This window comes from Protopterus annectens, chromosome 4.part1 (assembly GCF_019279795.1).
Source record: "Protopterus annectens isolate FY-2018-M chromosome 4.part1, PAN1.0, whole genome shotgun sequence".
Lineage (NCBI taxonomy): Eukaryota > Metazoa > Chordata > Ceratodontiformes > Protopteridae > Protopterus > Protopterus annectens.
Window position 1 is genome coordinate 132,373,465 of NC_056734.1, and position 23,957 is coordinate 132,397,421.

General features: G+C 38.4%; 1 protein-coding gene across 1 annotated transcript in view; it reads right to left on the reverse strand.

Moving 5' to 3' along the window:
• Positions 1-380: 380 nt before the first annotated feature.
• Positions 381-23,957, reverse strand: part of LOC122800774 (vesicle-associated membrane protein 2-like) — a 592,701-nt gene continuing 569,124 nt past the window's right edge. The window contains exons 4-5 of the mRNA XM_044070033.1: positions 16,656-16,707; positions 381-975 (exon numbers count right to left, since the gene is read on the reverse strand). Of these exons, the coding sequence (XP_043925968.1) occupies positions 959-975; positions 16,656-16,707 (69 nt within the window). The 3' untranslated portion in view covers positions 381-958. The remainder of the gene's footprint in view (positions 976-16,655; positions 16,708-23,957) is intronic.

Genomic DNA, 23,957 nt, shown 5'->3' on the forward strand with positions numbered 1-23,957 from the left:
CCTATTTACATTTTAACTATATAGATTCCCAACTTAAAAGGGTATAAGTTATCCTCATTTGCATAGCAATGTTCCTAAACAAACTATCTTTTATAAATATACCCAGTAAACACAATTTTATTTCTTTTTTTTTTTTGTAAAGAAAATAAATGACATGGACAATATAATGACATCCAGAACATCGATGCTTGTCCTGTGTTGTGGGAACTTTTTGTGATGCTTAGATAAAGTCATATTTTAGTTGCATATGTGATTATTTTATTCCTATACAACTACCCAATATGTTGTGCACCAGTAACAGACTTCTGTGTAACACTTTTTAGTTCACAAAAAAATAATATATATATATATATATATATATATATATATATATATATATATATATATATATATATATATACACACACACACACACACATTGGACTGCTACACAGCGGTCATTCTCTGTCAATGATAACACTTCAAAAATTGTACTTTACAATATATTGCAGCAGTGTTACATAGTTCATTTTATATTTTTACTCATTCACAGAATCAAATAAACTTTTGATAATCCAGATTGCAGTAAGAATAGCACAGTTTCAAGCTATGCTATTTTTTGAACAAATGCTTTGCATAATAACTTTTGACAGTACAGATTTTTTTTCTGTTTGTTTTTTACCTAGATTGTGATGGAGTGTATTCTGTCACCATAGAAGTCCTTACGTGTTTTGAAGGTCACCATAGCATATATCGGTAAGAAATATCTGAACACTAATGTGTGGATCTATGTGACTGTATTCAGCTGCTACTGTGGCAAAATAAAACATTTCATAACAATGACAACACTAGAGTAACATTCACTTTTTTGGCACAATCAAAACACTAGGGCTTACAAAGCAGCGATAGTGCATAAGTAGATACATGGTGGATATCTGGAACTGTGAGTGACACAACACCCGTTCTGTCATTTATTTCTTCAGGTGCAGAAGTAAACTAAGGGAACAAAAAATAATATTAGCTACAAACAAATCTGTATTATTATATTATAAATCCATTTAATATGTCTTTTTACCAAACACAGTGTAAGAAAATATTAATATTTTCAGCATTTTAATAATTAATATGTTGCAAAAAGTGCATTGTGAGCAGCATTTGTATTTATTTACCAACTAAGTCTAACTTTTTTAAACAAATTTCCTGTGAACAACATTTCTTTCTTAGACAACTGCTGATGTAATAAAATATTATAAACACTTTACAATGGTAATACACACATGCCAGTAATTTAAGCTATAATTCTAGATAACTTCAGCGGATGACAGTTTTCAACCCTCATTAAAAATCCTTTTAGAGTCTGGGTATAGCATTCCAGAAACATCACATTTTGTACATTATACTTAAAAGAAACTTGTAAAACAAAATGCAATACATCTGTAGAAAAATTAATCTCCAGCATAAGGAAACTGCTGTTTGACTCAGTGATACAAGCCAGAGGAAATTTCCAGCTGGGTAGTAACTGGGCAGTAGGAATTTATTTTCAGACATGACTGGAAAACATTGTTCCTGTCAATACAAGTTTAAATGCAGTTTCATATCCTGCTTGTTTTCCCTGTGTATAAACTCAACAGAACTGAGTGGCTCAACATTAAATTTCTGCCAGGAATTACACAGCAGAAATATAGCACATGACCCCTCAATAGCATGGACATAATAGGCTTCTACTTTTTCCTTTTTTTTTTCTTTCCTTGATAATAGGTTATATTATGCTCTAAGAAAGACCCACCATCTAGAGTCTTCACTGTGTAAAACATTAAATGTCCTCTAGCATAAGGGGATTGTTTGGATACCCAGAGCTTAAGGACCAATCCTGATGACCATAAATGTTAAGGTTCGTGTAAAATATCTCAAATAACATCCAAACCAATGGGAAAAAGAGGCTACACAAACAAACCATTCAGCAAATACTCCAAGAAAGACCCAACTCAGCCTGAGTCGCTGGTTTACCTGGGTCTTTCATGGAGAAAAATAGAAAGAAAGAAAGAAGCATAGTCATACTCTCTGTAGTCTGAATAAACTTTGAATAAAAGTGGGAGTAGCAGTCTTAACAGTCCTGAGTATACTCCTAGTATGAATGGAGGACAAAAGTCACATGACACAGTATACACAGTTAGGAATATACTTTGAGTAAGAAATGGGGATGGGAACCAGCTGCATGATACTCTGTTAAAATACAAATTCCTGATAACAAATGTACTTCTAGTATGAATGGGGGACAACCGTCACCTGACATAGTACTGAGAAAACACTGTTAGGAATACACTTCAAGTAAGACTGGGGAAGGGAAACAGCTACATCATGATACTCTAAAATACAAACTCCCGATAACAAATATACTCCTGGTATGAAAGGAGGACAACAACAGTTACCTGACAGTACTGAGAACATACAGTTAAGAATATACTTAGAGAAAGAATGGGGAAGGGAAACAGCAGCGTGATACTCTAAAATACAAACTCCTGAAAACAAATATACTCCTAGTGAAATGGGGAAGGGCAGCAGCCGTAACCTGACATACTACCAAGGACACCTGCTTTGCAATAGGGTGGGCTAGAGCTGCCTGACATTCTATTAAAATTCACAGTCCTTTAAAAGAAAACAAAAAAGGTTAAGTGTAGAATCTTCAAAAGGAACTAAATCTGGTTTGGGCTAGAAGTCAAAGAAGAACTTATACATTAACAGAAAGACCCATCAGTTAAGGCAGTGAAATAAGTCACTACAGTGACCGACAGAGAAGAGTCCTTAGAACATAACATGGAACCTTCTCAAAAGATTCCAGTTATTAAAGGTTGAAGGATGCTTTTGGAAATAGTAAGGTGAAGACTCATTGCAATACATTCAGAAAAAAAGAAGAAATATACTTGGAACAGAGCCTTATGTTTCTCTCTGTAAGGGTAAAACAGAGAGCTAGTCAGAAATGACACTTTCAGCAGCAGATACTTAGAGAAACAGAAGCTACTGAGACAAAACGTAAGGCTTTTCCAAATACAGAAGAACTCTGGCCTGAACTGGCTTTTGCAGATTAAGAAAGAGGAGAAAAAAAATAAGGTGATGAATTTGTAGTCTTTATTTCTCATCAGTGTACTGATAGCAACTATTCCTGACCTGGCAGATTTTCAGATAAGCAATGAAAATTTTAAGGAAGCACAATGAGAGGGTAACATATTAATCAGCAAGGCCAGAGCAATACAACCATAGCAGAAGAAAGAGATGAGCAGGATAGACCGATCCCATATCCTTATTTTCAGCTGAAGAATGTTTTCCTGTATATGGTGAACATACCATAGGATCATAGGAAGTTACTAGGCTAATGACCCTAGGACCCTTATAATCCTTGCCAAGTTCTACCCTTATTTCCATGATCAACACTTAATGCCCATGTCCAAGAGGGGCACAGGTGGAACCCCCCAGGGTGAATTTACAGTTACCCGTCCAGTCGTCCAGATTGCATTTGAGGAGGGCCAATGAGGTGCTCTGTTTTATATGAAGTGGGAGTCTGTTCCAAAAGTGTGGTAACCTCTGGGAGACAAATCTGTCCCTCCAGCAGGTTCTATTAATGTCACATACCAGGTTAAGGTCTTTAGAGAGGATAGCCCGTGTACCATTTGACTTATGGATATGCAGCATTTCCAATAAAGCATGTTCAGATATTGTCTTGTATGAAAGGCAGAGATCACCTCTGAGTAGTCTGTATGAAACAGAATACAGTCAACTGTCGAGATTTTCACAGAATGTCCAGATTTTTGCCTCATATTTTTGGTCTATTTCTCATCAAAACTGTGGTTTTCTGACAAATTACTGGCAAATTATTGAGGACTGAAGTTAGAAAACAATGGCAAACATTTGAATTTCAGACTTCATATCATTCAGAAAATTCACGTTAATGTAAAACCTGTTATTCTATCAGCTTTCTAAGCCTGTAAGAGCAATATTTAAAGTGTCCTTATTTTTGGAAACTTCCCCCATTCTTTGTGCAAATTTTTTGCTGTGCGAGTTTGAGAGGTATGATGGTGAATAAAGACGGAGAAGAAATACTCACCATTTGTTAGATCCAACATTTTTAGAACACTTGTGATGAAACTGGTACATAGTTATATTTTAAAAGGATACTTAGGGATGGACAAAACCAAACCTAGATATTTAACAATATTTTTGGCTTTGTGTAATGAAAGACAGAGAGAAACTTCTGTGCAACATGCTCAGAATGTCAAAAAAAATCAGTACATTCATGGTTTTGAAGTCTGCTGATACCTGTGCCTATTACTGGGGTCTCATTTAAGTGGATAGCAATGGATTTTGTAGATGCATTAGTAAAGTCTAGCAATGGCTACCAATATGTTCTGGTGATTACTGACTACGCTGCAAAATTTCCTGAAGCAGTACCACCACAAGAAGCTAACAGCAAATCAATAGCCAAAATAGTCAAAGAGCTTATGTTAAAATTTTCCAGGCTAGGTATAACTAAAGAAATACCCACAGACCAGAATGGCACTCCATTTATGTCCATTATTAATTAACTAGCTTTGACAGTGTTTTGTGCAAAACAGTTAAGAAATTCAGTCTATACCAACCTCGAACTGATGGTTAGTGGAATGCTTTAATAAAACTCTGAAGTTTATGTTAACGAATGACGTAGAACAAGATGGTAAGAATTGGGATCAGTTACCTCTTAGCTACTGTTTGCTGTAAAAGAGAGACATTTCAATCTTCAGCAGGACGTAGCCCATTTGAGTTACTATAAGAGAGACATTCCTGAGACTTGCTGGACATAGATAACGAAAACTGAGAGGAAGAGAAAATCTTCTATAGAAGGGTAATAGCTCACTAAACAGACTTGTAAGATAAGATGAAAATTGTTATGCCAGTAGTGAAGGGCTGTGTGCAAAAGACACAAACGCAACAAAGGCTATACAAAAATGGCAGACTCACGGAGTTTAGAGCAGGGGGCAAAGTGTTAGTATTAGTCCCCTTTGCTGAGAAAAAATTCCTAGAAATATGGCAAGGACCCTTAGAACCAATGAGGAAAAGAAGGAACAAAACAAACTATAATATAAAAGACTGGAAAGAGAAAACCTGAGCAGATGTATCACATAAACATGTTAAAAACAAAGAGAGAAACTGAAGCTTCAGTAGTTAGCATGTGAACTGAGAAAGATACTAATAGTAAGGTACCAGCAAATACTATTTCTGCTGTTCAAGTAGATGAAACATTTCTATAGCCAGAGACAATAAGTGAAAGGATTCTTAGTGAAAAATAAAATGATTTCTTTCAGAGCTATCTAGGAGAGCAAACATAATTCAATGCGATACTGAAACTGTGCTATGTCAGAAGGCAAATCTAACAACATATAGGGTACCAGAGTTCCAAATACAACAAGCAGAGGATGCCTAAAGTGGGAATTATCAAGGAGTCCCAAAGTGAATGAATAATCTGATTGTCTTGCTCCTTAAAATGGGGCAGCTCCATCAAATATTATAATGCCTTGGTTAAACATTTGTCCAATGCTAGAATGAAGGAGCTTGTAGAGAGGCAATGCTAGGCAATTTATGGCCACCCTAAAGGAGACCACAGAGTATTTCAGCAAGGTAACCTAAACACCATTATGGATGGGTTATCTAGGTCCCATGGTGTTCCATCCTGAAGAGTATGTGGGGTTTCCATGCTACGAAGGGGGTTGCTGTGACATAGCTGATGTCAAGAAACTGATAAATATGCAGCTTTGTGATAAAAATTAATGATTTTTGTGTAAATGTGCTATTTTCTTTGTTATGTATTATCGAATGGGTGCTCATACTTCAAGAACTATGAGTACAAACATATGATACCTTTTGAGCTGGAAGTCTTTAGCAGTCATTAAGGCAGAGCAGGGACCACAATAACATGAACTAAGTAAAAACTACCACTCTGGTGATCTTAAAAGAGAGGACTGTAACCTAGAAAGACTGAGAATGATGTCCTCACAGGGAAGAAGAGGAATTTTAGCAGCAGCATCAGGAGTCTTTGTAGTTGCCTGCTTGTCATTATTCTGCATGACAGAAGAACTAGGAGTACTAGGAAGACCCAAATATGCTATTCAGGGAGACAAAAAGAACTGGCAATCCCTCTTCTTAAAGCAATTTAGTTTTAAATGATTAGTCACCTTTATTCCAAGTAACAACACGCTTTCTTCACTGAACAAACATGACAATTTATTCCAAGGAACAATGAAAACAGGAGATTTGAGACTTTTTGCAGGGGGAGACAGTTATACATAGAGTACATTGAAAGTGACAGTTAAAGGTAGCTTATAGTTTTTGACAGGGAAGGACATCTGATATCTGATGTTGTTCTGTACATTGCATGGGCCCCTATTAATTATTCGAACTTTTCAAAGTTCGAATGTCATATGGTCAACACCATATGATCAAACTTTGAAAAGTTTGAAGGTTAAAAGCAATGGCTCCGTATGGTGAAGAATGGGAAAATTTCCCTTTTCTGCACTGAAGTGTGAACTTGGAGTTGGTATATTTAAGTAGGGGGTATGTGGGGGGTGCAGGGGGGCTTGCCCCCCTACTCAGAGCGTTCAGGTAATTTTATTTTATTTTTTATTATATTTTCAACGTTTCAAACTTCGCTCATATGTTGTCGCACATATGAGGTTCGAAGTTTTGAAACTTCGAATATATAATATAGACCCCATTGTACCTCGACTAACATGAGATGATCCTGTAAGTTCAACAATTTTCAGAAATTCTCAAATTGAACTCACTCTCTGACACAATAATTTATTGTTTTTTTTTCAAGAAGAGTGTGATATTATTTTATTGATTTTAGCTGACAAAATGCCCTGGTCTGTTAGCCAGAAACTAAAGTTATATTCCATAAAGTACTTGGATGAGAGATATACCAATTAACTAGCAAAGCTGGATAGGGTATGTAATTACACTTACAGTTTTTAAGAAGAAGGAAATGACAGCTGACTGTCTGACTTCAGCAAATTCAGCAAGCATGCCGACATCACACATACACACACACACACACACACACACACACACACACACACACACACACACACACACACACACACACACACACACACACACACACACACACTCACACACCACTTAACATTCATCCAAAGAAATACCACAGTGAACCTACACAGCAGCTGTAGATGTTGCCACCATAAAAGATAGAAGGATTTCATCCTTTTAAAGCAATATGAGAGTGTTTTGTGTGTGTGTATGTGTGATTATTTCATATACTGGTGTGTTCTGTAAGTCATTCTATTTCATCAATTTAGAATAATGTAGACAGCATATCAGAAAAAAATTCATCTATAGCAAGCAACAAGAACAGCAAGCAACTCTCCCCACGTCCCTCTAGGTAAAGTCAGGCAACAGCTCCCCCAGCCCACCTTTACAATGATGTGCTTCTAATGCTTTGAATGATATGACAGCAATCCAGCTCTGATATCTACAAAGTTGGATGGCAGTGATTGGGTACTAATATGTCCAGCTTTCTCAGTATATGAACTAGGGTCTGTGACCTCCCCAACCCATTGTATACTGTCTGTCCATTCCATGTCTGCATGAAGTGCATAATAATGAATGCTCTTGAGCTGCACATGGCTGTGTTTCACTAACTAGTCAGTTGATATAGCATTCCATTAATGTGCCACAACACAGACTCGTGGGAGCCCAAGTTCCTGCAAGTACCAGCCTCAGTCTCCACTATCTCAATCTCAACAGTGAGAATGACTTGATTTAATCGAGATGGACAGACATATTAAGATCAATGAAAGAAATAGACTACAGAAAGTCAATAAAACCCAGAAAGTTAGAAGTCTGATAAAACAAATGAACACACATCCAAATTAATAACAGATAAAATCTTGTGACAAAAACATGGGGTAGTAAGGGAAAGGAAGGGGAGAAATCGCATGCCATCATGGAAGCATCGAATAGAGATAACTATAAAAGAAAAAGGCAAGAAGTGTCACTGTTAGAAGAGTATAGAAGACAGAATCGATTGACAAAAATACTCAGAAATATAGACGTGCTAAAAGCAATAAGCAATATCAGAACAGATCAGGATCTATCGTGCACTATTGGTAATAATAAACTAAAAATATCAGCACAGGCAGAAAAACTTAGAAGATATGCAGATAAATACAAAGGAAAAATACAAAATAAGCAATTTACTGATGATCCAAAAAGTTTTATAGAGAATTGGGAAACAAGACAAAAGGAATTGCAACACCACGGGAAAAAAAAGAAGAAATAGATACATTTTGGAGTAATATCTATGAAAATCCTGTGGAACATAACAAAGATGCTAATTGGACAGAAGAAGTAAAAGAAAGAATAAGAAGGTTAAAGCTACAGGATATGAAATGGGATGAACTAACAGCCAGAGAGATTGAAACAAAGTTAAGAAAAGCCTCTAAATGGAAAACACTAGGCCAAGATGCAGTACCTAACTTTTGCCTAAAAGCATTAACATCTTTACATGAAGATTTAGCCATGAGTAAGAACTATTTATACGCATATCCTGAACAGACACCAGCCTGGTTAACAAGAGGAAAAACAATACTCCTACTTAAGAGCAAACCTGCAAGCTATCCTACAAACTACAGATCAATAACTTGCCTTCTGATGAAGTATAAACTATACGTTGGAACTGATGCCAACAGAGTTTATAGTTATTTAGAAGAAACCAAAATCATGGCAATGGAACAAAAGGGTAATAAAAGAAAGTCATATGGACCAAAGGATCATTTGGTGTTAAATAAAGTCATAATGGAGAAATGTAAAATGGGGAAGAATCCAAGTATGGCATGGATAGACTACAAAAAAAAAACATTTGACAGTATCCCACATTCATGGATAAAATAGTGCTTAAAAATGCATAATATGCATCCTACACTGATCGATTTCATTACAGTGACCATGAAACAGTGGCAAACCACTTTGCAGTTAAGCCATGAAAAAGGACAAATTATTATTCAAGGGATAAAAATTCAAAGGGGGTTATTCCAGGGTGACTCTCTGTCACTGCTGCTCTTTTGTCTTGCTCTTAACCCATTAAGCTGTCTGCTTAACAGATTAGGTCATGGCTATAATTTGGCTCCCAGGAAACAGCAAAGTGTAAAGACTTCTCATCTTCTTTTTGTAGATGATTTAAAATGGTATAGCTCACAAGATGAGGAACTGAAAGTACAACTGCAAGTGGTCAAAACTTTTTTCAGATGATATAAGAATGTCATTTGGTCTTGATAATTATGCAAAAGCAGCCTTTAATGTAGGAAAGCTGCACCCCAAGAAAAAAAAAGAAGTTACATACTCACCATAATGCTTCTTCTGTGTTGTCCATTTGTCATTTGTTTGTAAGTCAATGGGTTCGGATCCAACACGGCCACTTTCTAAAGCTTCTAGGATCTGAATCTTGAGCTCATCCCTTACCCACAATGCCCCTGACTACTACAACACCTCAGAGTGAGTTTGCTGTTATTATATATATTATGTACATATAATACAATAACAATGTTATGCCAGAAAAATGATAGCTGAAAGATCAGAAGCTCAAACAAGTACTATGGTTCCTAATAGCACTTCCGTTATGTCTCTCTCAAGAAGAAAGTCGGGGGGAAGGAGGGAGGAAGTTGAGAAAGAATGAAAATGGACAATACAGATGGAACATTATGATGAGTACATAACTTCTTTATCAGATGTCATTCTCATTCATTCCTCAACCAGTGGGACAGAGTCTTCAGCTACAGCAACCTTTGATGGCCCTAATGAAAGGATATTTTGGAGTACCATGAAACCAAAGTCAACTCCATTTATGGAGATGATATCTAATTTGTAATATGCAATAAAGGTATGAAAATTTGACCGAGAGCCAGCTGCACAAATATCAATAGAGGTTCTTGACCAAAAGGCTGCTGAAGTAGACATTGATCTAGTTAAATGTCCCTTCAATTGTTTAGGTAATGCAATACATTTCAAAGAATAGACATCGGAAATGCAATCTGTTTTCCCTTTAGCCAAGGTGACCTTTGAAACTGGTCTTCCCATTCTCATTCTAGAAAAGGAAAAAAATAGTTGTTCAGATTTTCTGAATGCTTTTGTTCTGTCCAGGTAAAAACACAATTGTCTATTTACGTCAAGAAGATGAAGGATATATTCACCTTTATTTTCAAATTTAGGGAAGAAAACTGGTAAACTGATGACCTGGCTGACATTATTTTCAGAGGCAACTTTTGGTAAAAAAGAAGGATTTGTGAGTAAGATAACTCTATCTTTGTAAAAATTCAAATACATGGTGATTTGCAAGATAGTGCTTGTAGTTACAATACTTGTCTTGCAGAGGTTATAGCTACCAAAACACAGTTTTCCAAGAAAGAAATTTGAGCTCCATCTTGGTTGATGGTTCAAAAGGGAAATGTACTAAGGCTTGTAAAACCATGGTGAGATTCCAAGGTAGAGTGAGGTCCTTTACTGGAGGTCTAAGTAAGAAGGTACCCCTAAGAAATGCTTTATACAATTTAGATAATGCTAAAGAAGAAGCATTATCCAATATATGGTAGTTGGAGATGGCTGCCAATTGAACTATAATAGTAGAAAAACTTGCTCAATCCTGGAAAATTGAGGTACGGAAGGCCAGTACTGCTGGGATTGGAGCAGTGAAGGGATCTTTTTCATTTACTCTTGTAGATTTTCCTAGTAGAGTCTTTATAGAAAGATGCCAAAAGTTTTCGAACTGGAAATCCTGGAATGTCTAGCCATCATCTGAATTGGAGAAACCATGTGGTCAGTTTGAGGTCTACAAGATCTGGGTGAATCTGTCCTGATGGATGAGATAGGAAGTCTGGACTGAGATCCAGAGTCCAAGGAGGATGTATTAAGTGAGACCAAAGAAAGGGAAACTATACCTGTTGAGGCCAAAAGGGGGAAATGAAGATCACTCTGCTCTTCAACCTTTGTGCTTTCTGAGGAAATATGGGGATGAGAAGTAGGGGAGAATAAGCATAAAGGAGACCAGAGGGCCAGACCTGAACTAGAGCATCTCCCGGTGATTGTCCCTGAGGATGGATCAGGGCAAAGAACCTGCTGCATTTGTTGTTGGAAGGGGATGCAAATAGGTCTCAGCAAGGTTGACCCCACTTGTAGAAGATCATGTTTGCCACTGATTAAGAGACCACTCATGAGACATGAGGATGGTCCTTCTGAGCCTAGAATGCTGGACTTCCCTGGTATTTGTGTTGTTACTAGGAAGTGGATGGAAAATATTGCTCATTGCCAGACCCTCACTGCTTCTCGACAAAGGGGGTAAGATCTGGTTCTCCCCTATTTGTTGATGTACCAGACTACTGACATGTTGTCCATTTGTATTGCAATAGTCCCTAGAGGGAGAAAGCTCTGAAAGGCCTGCAACACTAAAAGCACCACTCTCATCTCTAGGATGCTGATATGCAGATTGGTCTCTTGCATCAAGCACATGCCTTGGACTGGCTGTCCCAAGAAGTGCCCCCCCCCCAACTGGGAAGCATCCATGGTCAATGTGGAGCTGGGGGGAGGAAGGATACACACACACCCTTGCTCGATTTCTTCAGAGTGGACCACCCATGGAAGACAATTTCTGCACATTCGAGACAATTTTATGGGATGACTCAAGGGATAGCGATGAAAGGACCCCTGCACCGCTAGATTCCATTGAAGGATTCCCATGTGTAAAGTGAGTTGTGGGAATCAAAGCTATAGTGGCTGCCATCAAACCTAATGCTTTAAGGATCAATCTTGCTGGGGGCGTTGGAATGGCAAGGACCTGCCTGATATGTGTTCTCAATATAAGAATTCTGTTCTGAGGCAGGAAAGCTAGACAACTGACTGTAGCCAAACAGGTCTGTATGAAATCTATCACTTGGACTGGTTGAAGATGAGAGTTTTGGATGTTGATGGTGATTCTCAGAGCAGGTGCTAGGTAGAGCAGATAATCTCTGGCTTTTACTAGTATATGCCTGGTTGGTGTGGTCAGGAGCCAGTTGTCCAAATAGGGAAACACTCTGAATCCAAGCAGTCTCAGGTGAGTCGCTACCACTGTCATACATTTGGTGGACACCCTGGGGGTTGTGGTGACACCAAAGGGCAGGACTCTGAACTGGTAATGACTGACTCCCAGCCGGAAGCGGAGCTACCTTCATGAGTGTCTGTTCATTTTGATGTGATATTACGTATCTTGAAGGTTGACTGAGCACGTGCAGTTATCCTTCTGTTGAAGAGTTAGAATGGACTGGATAGTGACCATCTGGAATTTTGAGTTCTTTATGAATTGTTCAGATAAGTCAGGTCTAAAATTGGGCTTAGGTCCCCGTGTCGTTTTTGGCTCTAAAAAGAACCTTGAGTAAGTTCTGGATCCTGTTTGGTCTAGTGGGAACTTCTGGAGGACCCTTTTGTCTAGCAACTTTGCAATTTCCTCAGCTGCTAATTCCCTCTGATTGGGTGGAACATCGGGGATAATTTTCTTTGGTTTCTGTAAAAAGGCAAGACATTTGCATTGGGGATTGTGGATACATTATAATATTGAGGCAGCTGAAAAACTCTGGAAAAATGAGCCACAAAGCATCATAGAAAATGATGAAGTTTATATCACATGGGATCATCCATTACCAATAATTCAAAAAATAGATGCAAGGAAACCCCATATAGTTTTCCATGAAAGGAAGACAAAAATAGCATTGATCATTGAAATTGCTACACCCAGTGACTACAGTGTCTTATATACAGAGAGACATCAAGTCATAAAATACCAGGATTTGCAGGCAGAAATGAGGGCAATGCGGAAGAAAGATATCCAGACAGTTTCAGTAGTAGTAGGAGCAATGGTTCTTATAAAAAAGAATTTACAATTATACTTAGATATGTTACCAATACACGTAATTCCATAGAAATTGCAGAAGGAGTCATTACTGGGCACATTGCGGGTGCTGCGAAGAGCACTTCTGGCTAACATCAAAAATTGAAACAATACTAATTTCATGAACTTTAACCACACTTTGACTTAGGAATGGGGTACATTCCCATCATGGTATTAGAAACCCAAAAGACTTGGAGAAATTAAAAACAAAAAAAAGTGAGAATGACTGTGACACAAGTTGCTGTAATACAACACTAGCCAGACCATGAACTCCAAGGATTTTCCCTATATCCATCTTAGCTGGTAAGGTGGCAAGAATGAACTGCTACAAAAAAAATTAACATAGAGCCTCATTAGAAAAGTCAACAGATGCTCTAGATTTTATTCCTTTCTTTGTATGCTTTTCATATCAAGTTTTCCTGACAGAACCCTCAAGTGTAGCTTAGGAGTTGTAAATGTACTAAAGCTGTTACCTTTTTTGTTTTTTCTCCATATCTTTGACCTGCTAGCCATCTTATATTTTTTCACAAACTTTTTGAAGTCAAATATAGAGGATGTTTAAGTGAAAAAACATCTCTGAGATATATGAACTTAAGGAATACCCCTGAGATTTATAACCATATTAAGCAGCATATTATGATGGGGATGAGAACGTCAAGAAAATGTAACCTTTGAATAATGGAGGATAATAAACACTTATACAGAAAGTTAAGTACGGCCAAGAAATTCAGTCACTCTGAGGCAGTGTTCATTGTTAGAAACTGTGTGCATACCTGAAAATATCTGAAAATCATTGAAGCAGTGGTGCTTTTATAAACTTTTTTTAAGCAGAAGCTAATGTGAAAGAAATCAGCTACAGCTATATGAAAGTCAAGTTGAAATACATCTAGTTACTATGCCTTTAACTCATTACAGCTGAATGACACCTTCAGGTTCATCTGCAGTTAACTCCTACTGACGCCTCTAGGCGTAAAATATTGCTTGTTCATATTTGCATCTATAATTCCAAAACCATACTATGTACAAGATCTTAAAATATTTTTTCTTAAAGCTTACACAATGGCAAACTCAACTGCATTAATATTTGACTTTTGTCTAGTGCCGGTAAATAAATATTAACTGTTGTTTTTATAATATTAATATATATATATATATAGATATAATTTTCACATTTCAAAATATCTCAACAACCATGTAACACAGACAGAACTCCTTAGCCTCCTATGAAAGCTCTCAGCTAGATGAATAAAATGCTGTTGACAGTATGTGTGTAACTTGAGTGGTTGCTGAGATATTGTAAGTTGTTTACAAAATATTACAAATGTAATTGTTACTGTGTTTACTGTGACTTATAAAATTCTGTTTATGACCTAGAACCTAAAAGAATACTACCACTTGAAAAAGAGTTTGTGCTGAAAAGTTGGCCATTTAAACTTTCTTTCATAACTCCTATGGTTCCAGAGATATAAATATTTGTTTGAAACATGAGGACATCATTTGATTCTTTCAAAAGGCCAAAGCTCCGACCATTGGAAGTTACAGTGCAAACTTCCTGAGCTCCATTGAAGTGAATGAGTTAAATTGTCTTACATTCATCATTATACCTTCAGTGCAAATCAATCAGACTAGCAGTTTGATGAATGGATGGCTCTAAATGTGCACTGTTGGTGAAATTATTATAATAATAGCTGATTTAGTAGGGTGAATACCAAGCTGAGCATGTAAAGCAGGCTTGTTTATTTATCGATGGTAATTTGAATAATTCTATCTACAAGACTCTCTAACAGCTTGCACCAAAGTATGACTGAAGTAGGCTAAGGTTTCATTGGCCTGCTGTACATTATCAGTTTATGAACCCATGATTTTATTTTTCTGGACAGTATACCTATTCATGGCTGGCTGCATTCATTATAGTTAGAGGAAAACACACATACTAGAAATGTCATGGACATTCATTTGCAAATATGTGCTGCAAACACAAGGCAGTTGCTTTCACCAGAACCATAAAACTACAACATATATCTAATGTGTGGTGGGTGCTAGCTTGCCATATGTGCTTCAAAACTCCTTGTTGCACAAGCTGAATACAGTGTGCCCCATCAACTGAACCTGAATGAGCACAACCTCACCACCACTGGAAGTCTACATGTGGGATTCAGAAATCCCACACAGACTCACTGGGGTGGGGACACAATGACAACATAGCATTTGGGACTTTCTACATAAAGAAAGTTTGCTCTAGCTTTCAGGACATAGGCTATATTAGGAGTCAATTGGCACTTGGTAAACCAAACTACTGAAAAATATAAGAAAGTGATGTTACAAAATGGAGTCAATATATGAGAACTGGTTATCATTCATTTGGTAGACAACACAAATGAGCGATGCATAAATGAGTGACAAAAACTGATCATCACACATGAGCTGCAGCACAATTCTGTGAATCACATTTGGTTGAATTCAAACTTTCTTTAGTGTAGGTATGTAGGAGTGCGCAGGAAAATAAATGTTTGACTGAGAAGGTGATGGTTGTGAAAATGTGCATAACTGCATTGTAGTAGATAGTGTGTATGTGTGAATGTTCATAGGTTACAGTTATGTTAGGTAAGGGGGTAAATTTAGTATTGTGCCTTTTTGGTGTTGTGACTGTTCTGATCCTTTTGTCTTGATTAGTAATACTGTTAGGGAAAGGATTTTTTGTAATGTAATGTATAGAGTTAGGGTTAAGAGCAGGGGTAGGGTTGGCACCCATGAATAAGATGGGCAGGGAGGTAAAGCCCCCCCATCCGTCTTACTCATGGGTGCTAACCCTAACCTTAACCCTACTCCTAACTCTACCCCTAGCCCTAATCCTGCACATTCTGTTATTTAAGACCTTTCCTTAACAGTACCTCTACTTATGATGTCTGATGTGGGTTTTACAGTTGGTTGAGAAGGTGTCAATGTTTTGGGATTCTTTCATTTTGTGCGTCACTCACTGGTGTTGACTTTCAGTTTTTGTCACATATTTGTGAGTCACTCATTTGTATTGTTGACCAATGATAGAATCATGAAAGCAAGTTCTGATGTGCATCATTCATGTGTATGCAATATTCAGTTAATAAACTGGAAAATGCTTAGAAGACCACAAGACTTGAACGTAAATCTTTCTTCTGTCAGCTGAAAATCTTAACCATTATCTTAGGATCACTATGCAAAACAAACAAAGAAATAAAAAATAATGCACTACAGGCTAATAACCTCCCAGAGCACGAATTCTCCCCTGATACCTTTTGCATGGTACTCAGGTTTAGAGCTATGGTTGTGACCCTGATTTTAAGTATATTCTGTTTTTCAGTAAATATTATATAAACAAAAATAGTTAAAGCACAAAAATGATATTTGCAAACTGCCAGTGGAATAATTTTTATGGTGCCATCTGCTGCTAAGTGCCATTTTAAATTCCTAGCCATTACTTTGCATTGGTACCAAATTGAACTCTGCACTTCCACTATGACAGGATTAGGCTTTAAAAAAACTTAACTGTGTTTGCCTTTATAAAATGATATAGAAGCCACAGCAATGAAGCATACAGGCACTTAGGGAACAGAAAAATCAATCAAGCATAATGCAACAAGACAAATGTTAACAGAAGGATTGTGAAAAACTGTTTCATAGTATTTGATTACATATCAGGACTTTTGCAGGCATTGAACCTACAGAATGATGGAATACTTACCTAGAATGATAATCAGGACAAGTACGCCAATGCCGCCAAGGATGATCATCATCTGAAAGGTAATGGGAACAGGATTAAACAGTGGTAAAGTGTGTTACATAACATGACATTGGAAAAAATATCAGCATTATCAGTTCATGTGCTGTCAGGATGAATCATGTACACTGGCCTATTTTAAATAGGTCAAAAACTTGTGACTGCATTGTAATATAATGACAGATTTAGATATTTTATGTCCAAATAAATACTTTGAAAAGGTTCACTTATTCTCTTACACAAGCTAGAGTTCACTGTTTTCTTCCTTATATGACTACTGTTCTCTGGCCACGTTGGTGATATGCTAGTGTTTCTACCACATTGATGCACAGTCTCCAAACTTTCATTATTCTACTATTTAAAGCCAATTGCCAACATGAATGGTACTTTTTTTTCTAGCAGCTTGTTGTACCTGTTCACCAGTGTTTCTGTGATCACTTGTTTGCAGCTCCTCTTACAGGTTTCAGGACTGCCCAGTTATTTTTCTACATGAGTTAAAGAAGAAAAGCAAGGTTTAGAGGCAAGGACATATACCTCTCATACAACTCACTAGCCTTAATAAGTGGATGCTCATTTGTTAACTGCCTTGAACTTTATATTTTTACACTTGTCCAAGCCTAGGGATTTTCTGGTATGTATATCAGTATTTTTTACATTTCTCACACTTTCTTAAATAACTACCCTAGGTTTTCTTGGGAGGGTGCTGAGCCTTAAGTGCTGTTGCTCATTGTCTTCTGATACCCTCTTTTGCCTACCCATTTGTAGTCAATAGTTATCAGCTGGCCACTGAACCACTGAGTGAATGCATAAAGTTGCATGTTTACTGGCAGATTTGAAGACTCCCCTCACCTTTACAGCAAGACATCAGTGATATAGTCACATCTTCTGCCTAATCTGCAAAGCTGGGACTGAGGTGATCCACATTTTACCCAAGCAGCTCTCCCTGATATTATGAGCTTGAAAATACGGTTATGTAATGTTTCTATTAGGAGTTCGGCTCTTTAAGCAATCACATGTGGGAATACAGAATGATCATTATGCTTCTCAATCCTTGACATCTGATAATTACCTATATTCTAAAGGCATCTATTGCCATTGGTGCAGAATCATTACATTAAATGGTGTCATGTTCATAGATTCATAGGTATTTAGTAGACATGCAGTCCAGGCTACCATTAAAAGGCCTAGCCAGATTCCTAGTTTCCCCAAAGCACTGTTTTGTTAAGTGACTGATGCAGGGTCATACAGCAGGCAGATGAAGGCGGAAAAATTCAAACTCTGTACCCTTGGCACAGGAAGTGCCTCATTAACAACTCAGAGCTTTAGTACCCTGTTCTAACTGAGAGACAGAAAAAGAGTGGACAATTCCCAAGGTAGGAGTCATACCCAGACTACCTGGGAGAAAGCTAAGAATCCTAAACACTAACAATATGGAAAACTCCCATATGTCACTTTTTAATGAAGGGTCGGACAGTGGTACAGCAGTTAGAGTTCCTCACAGCACTTAGTTATTCAGTTTGGCTCCTGGCTGGGGTGCCTTCTAGGTGGAGAATCTATGTTCTTCTTGTGACTATGTAGGTTCTCATCAGGGTCTCCAGTGTACTCTCATATCCCAAAGGCATCGCAGAATGTGAACTGGTAATCCCTTAAAGTGAATGTGTGTGTGTGATTAATAATTCTGTAGACCCATCTGGTTGTTAAGTTTTATATCTCTTTCTTTATTTTATTTTAGTATCAGGATGGCATCTAGTTTAGCCAGCTCACTGGCATGGATGGATAAAGTTCTGCCTGTGGCCCATGCAACCCAGGTTTAACTGGTAGCCTAGGCAATGCAGGTGGTAGCCAGGAAGTGAGAGAGGAATGAGGAAACATAGAATACCTGCCTCACTCTGGGGGGATGGAAGGATTACTGGGCATGTGTGTGGGGTGTGGATTTTACATTGAATCCTGTGTGGAGACCTTGGATTACCAGAAACAGTTTGCCTTCAATAAACAGGGCATTTGAGGAGGCACCTCTCCCAGAAGCAAGAGCCATGAACTTACTTATGTTTATTGTATTCCATCACTTAAGAGTTTGCAGGCACGTGCATAAGAGAACTGGTAAGGCTTCAAAAATTCTTTGGGCTGGATGACTGCACCATTCCAACTACTTAACATTTTCTGACAGGAGTGAATCGGCCAAAGGGCTCTCACCTCTGGGGGAGTGAATGGACTAAATGAGCAAGCCACAGGCAAGTAGTCAAAAGGCTTGAAGGTCATTGGGACTGGGGAGTCAGCTCTCTTTCCACCCCAAAAGAACAATGTGGCCCCTGGTAGATGGCTTTTCAGAACTCCACTCCTAAATAACAGCTGAACTGCTCAAGTGATATACATTTTGTCAAAGTCAATCACAGACTGCTGAAGCAGTATGAATAAGGCTGGGCAAAGTCGAATCCTCAACTAAGAAGTGAGAACATCTGGTGGATGGCATAATTTTCTGCTGTGAAACCTTATAACTATTTGGTCAAGCTGTTTGTCACCCTAACTGCAATTTATAGCCCTTCCAGAGTTGGTAGTGGGACACTAGATGTTCAGGAGTATGCTTTTGTGGAAATACTGTATTGTCAGAGATATATTTTTTTAATTTATGCAGGTAGATCTGAGAGATAGGATTATGGCATAAGAGTCTAACATTATTGCTGTGTCACACTCGGCTCATGGACTGGAGCTAAGATGAAGACAGACGGTTGGCCATCATGAAGGAGGGGAACATCACTAGTATTCTGCCTTACAGTAGCGGGAGTACTGAAAAATGAATCCAGCAGTATGAAAACAAAGAATTTGATCTATATTTTGCATCCAGTGAAGTACATTTAGACTACATTTAAAATACTGCAATTATCTTGCCATTTAAATCAGTTTTGTGTATTGTGTTTGCTCTTTATATAAATTTAAAGGATTATAAGATCATAGGATCATAGAAGGTTACTAGACTATCGACCCGGAGGTCATTTCAAGCCTAGCAGTTTCATCCCAATGTAATACCATAGATACTATAGTCAATACTCAAGACTGTATTTAATGACTACCCATGTCCAGGAGGGTTGTGGGTGTTATCCTTGGTAAGAATTTAAGGAGCCCCATCCACTAGTCTAGGTTCTATTTGAACAGTGTCATAGAGGTGCTCTGCTTCACATGTACTGGCAGCCTATTCCAAAGATGAGGCAATCGCTGGGAGACAAATCTGTTCCTCTAGCACATCCTATTCAAGTCACAGGCCATATTTAGGCCCCTAGAATGTGGAGCTCTAGTCCTGTTTGATTAATGGATGTGCAACAAATTCATTAGGTTTGGGTCGGAGATTGCTGTATAAGCCAAGCATAAGTCTCCCCTAAGAAGTCTATACAATACAGAGTATAGTGACAGGGACTTCAGTCGGTCTGTGTAAGGCATGCACTGGAGACCCTTGATCTTAGAAACCTCTGATGTCTCTGCTGTGTTAAGGTATTTCTATAGTCTGCAGTACTTTTCAAATGGTTTCAGTGCTGTGCCCACTCATGCACCATTTTCCTGTTGTGCTTTTAAACTTGGAAGCTTTTGAGCTGTCCATTCTTACTGCATATTTAGCCTTGGAAGCTCCTCACAGTATCATCTTCTGTATACCTGGCCATAGAAGCTTCTCCCAGTGGTATTTCCTCTACTCATCTGACTTGTTATTGACAGAAGAAACTGGGAAGGCCCTACCCCTAGATTGCTAGTGTACTTTGAAATTGCTTTAAAGTGTGTGTGTTCCTCATTGCCAGCTTGTCTGCCTTTGAATCACCTTTTAATTAATTGTAGTTTATGGTTAGATGTATTTATGGTACCATTTCACTTTTAGATAAACAAAGTGTGTTTTTACATTAAGAAAACTGGGACTGCTATTCTAATGGCAGTAGTAAACTAGTCTGATCAGTCCGAGTTGGGAAACGCACAAGGGGATTAAAAAGTGAGATTGTTTCATCAGCCAGAGGGCTTTTTAGGGGCTTGTTAATATGCACTTGAGAGTTACTTTTGATATGCTTTTAAATTAGAACATTCCAGGATCATCCACCCTGTGGCAGAAAATATTTATCTGGTCTCTCTGAGTTGGAAAGCACTCCAGGGAGCTCAAAGTGTAGTTGTTTATTGGCCAGAGGGCATGGGAATTAGTTTTCAGCTTTTTTTCTGTCTGGTATAAATTAGGTGCATTTATACAGAAATGTTCACCATGCAGTGGTTGTTTGCAGTACCCTGTATAGTAGCAAACCTATACTGCTAGTACTCAGGACTTTAACCTGTAACACAGAAAGTCTTTACACGGAGCCAAGCTTATGGCAGCTATTTAATGCAACAAACAGCAGTAAAATCAGATCATAGAACCATACAGCATCTAGCCTTAACTCTAGACACCAATCTGGTGACCCCTGTAAAACCAAGTTCCTAAATCATAATAGCCTAACCCTAACACAGGTCCTGGCAACATGGATTTGCAATTTCCTAATGTCTATGTGGCCAGTTTGGTAGATATGGGCATCCTAAGACAATGTAGCAATTGTCTCATGTGGTCAGACAACCTTTTAATCCATAAAGAAACTAACAATATGTGACAGATGTACATGCATTACTTCCTCTGCGGAAGAAATCTCACTTTCAAACAAGGCTGTCAAGAACACACAGTATATCCTTCACAGATACTGATCATCACACACATAGAAGTTCTTATGCTGAGGCACTTAAAATATACCTTTCCAAACCTCAAAGACTGCCTGAGCTATCAAACAGCAACAGCTATCCTGAGCAATCACTAAAGCACGCACCAAAAGCAACACTGACCACCACACATAAGCTTACACTTAATGATCTGCTAAGAACAACGCCCATCAGACAAGCAAACACCTTATCGAGTGCTCTTGTCAGACAAGGTGGAGATAACTGTTAGTTGTCTATCTGGAGCTAGGATCTGCAGTATCATGCACACACTCAAGCCACTGCACAACAGGTATCAATATGATTCGATCATAGTCCATTTGGTTATAAATGACCTGAGACGTACCTCACTGTACTGTATGAAAAGAGACATTATGGAGCTCTCTGAATATGTGTCACAGACAGGTATGTGCCTTGCATTGAGTGGCATTCTACCTTCACTAAGGATGATGCCACAGTATGAACAGAAAATGAATGGTTTTAATAATTGGCTTAGTTTCTGGTATCACTCCAGGGGAATCCAACATCTATCAGTATGGGGAGGACATGGTCAACAGGTCACGTTGCTTTTCCAAGGATGGTCTGCACCTTCCCCCTGCACGTTCGAATATTGGCTAAAAATGAATCCACTCCCTAGAGCTTTTTTTGGGTAATGTCAAAATGACAAAACTACCATCCATCCCTCCACACCCCCTTTTCCCATGTTTGCACATGAGGTCAGTGTGTAACTTCAGCAGTGGCAATCATCTAGAGCCAAGGTTCACACCGCCAGGTTGATAGACCTGCTGCAGTTGTTTTTCCATCCCACACACTCATGACTATGGCTACTTCAGAGTGTCCAATCTTCAGCTACTGTCTTTGCAATGTGCAAGGAAACTGGATCACCCAGAAGAAACCCACGCAAACAAAGGGAAGACATGCAGACTCTGCATAGAAGGCGCCGCAGCCAAGATTCGAACCAGAGAACCTTTTGCTGTGAGGTGACAACACTATCCTCTGTGACACTGTGCAGACAATACTACCAACATAGCAAAAAAACAAAACAAGCAAAAAAGCAAACTCAAAGCAACCTTAAGGTGCTACTGCTCAGTGCTAGGAGCCTAAACAAGAAACTCCACAACCAACAAACTCTCCTCACTCTGGAAAATGTAGACATCTGTGCTGCTACTGAGACTTGGTTTAAAGCCACAGAAAGTATTCCTGAAGAAGAATCCAGGTTACGAATACCCTGTCCTATACAGATCACTTTAAGGCCCTATCTCTGCACTTAGTCTCCTAGAGTTTTGAGAGGCAATCTATGCCTGGCATATAAAGCTTCCTCAGAGCCATCATCAATTGATCTCTTGCACATCCACAAAACAAACAGCACTTGAAACACTAGACCCAAGGACTTGCACTGTGACTACAATATAAATGGAACATGCTGGAGAGACCAATATGTGTCTCAAATGATCTCCGTGCTATGGAATATGCCTCCATCTATGTAAAGCAGAGTTTATTCCAGACCCTATACAAACAAAACCTTGATCATCGGATGGGAATTTGAAAATTTGCCCCCAGTCTGGCCTGCATGTCCCTGATGGGTAGAGGTCAAAAATAAGTAAATGAATCCCCAACAACATACCCTCCCCACACACGCACACACACACACACACACACACACACACACACACACACACACACACACACACACACACACACACACACACACACACACACACACGCCTGGGAAAGGCTGACATCCTTAGCTACCTCCTCACTAACAGTTTATCTGTCACAGTATTATGGCTGTTTTAAACAGCAAGACATACACTACGGTTCTCTACAATAACTTCCAAACAAGGCTATGATGCACATTTTAATCTGGAATTCTTCTTACTTAAAGCAAACATTTGTAGAAACATGATTATTTATCCTTTGCTAAGATGTCTTGTCACACACTTTAATGCAAACAATCTCATTTAATAATGTGAAAACAGCTGTTTGTGATGTCCTGTAACAAATAAAATGCAGTAATCTACTGAGATGCCTGCAGATTTTGAGATTAATTAAATGCGTTACAATGTTGATATCCAAAACAGTTTTGGATGCAAGTTTAATAATGATGATTCAGCAAAAATGGTGTCCCATACTTGAGCTTCCAATCTGTCCAGTTTTAGTGCAGAGGTGACACTCAGTGTTCAGATGGAATGCTTTGGTACTGAGTGCCATAAGATGCCAAGTCTGTTAATAATGAGCTGCCATTCTGCTATGTCCTAACATGGCTTTTGCAAGTGAATTCAGAAAGTGGTGAAGGGTGGCCAGGGCACACAGCCACATGGTCACTGCAAAGTGCAAACTGGCAGGCTAAATAGTAAGGTTGAATTTTATGTAAACGCTCAGTTCTTTTAATTCTTTGCAGTGCAATTAGAATTGTTAGCAGAAAATGTGCACATGGATGCAGTGTACCTGTTGTGAAGAGGCTATATTTTGGGAAATGTTCTGAAAACTGTTACCTTATTTGAACATCACTAGGTATATGTCAGTAGAAGAGAAAAGGGCTGGGAAGTCTCCCCTGTC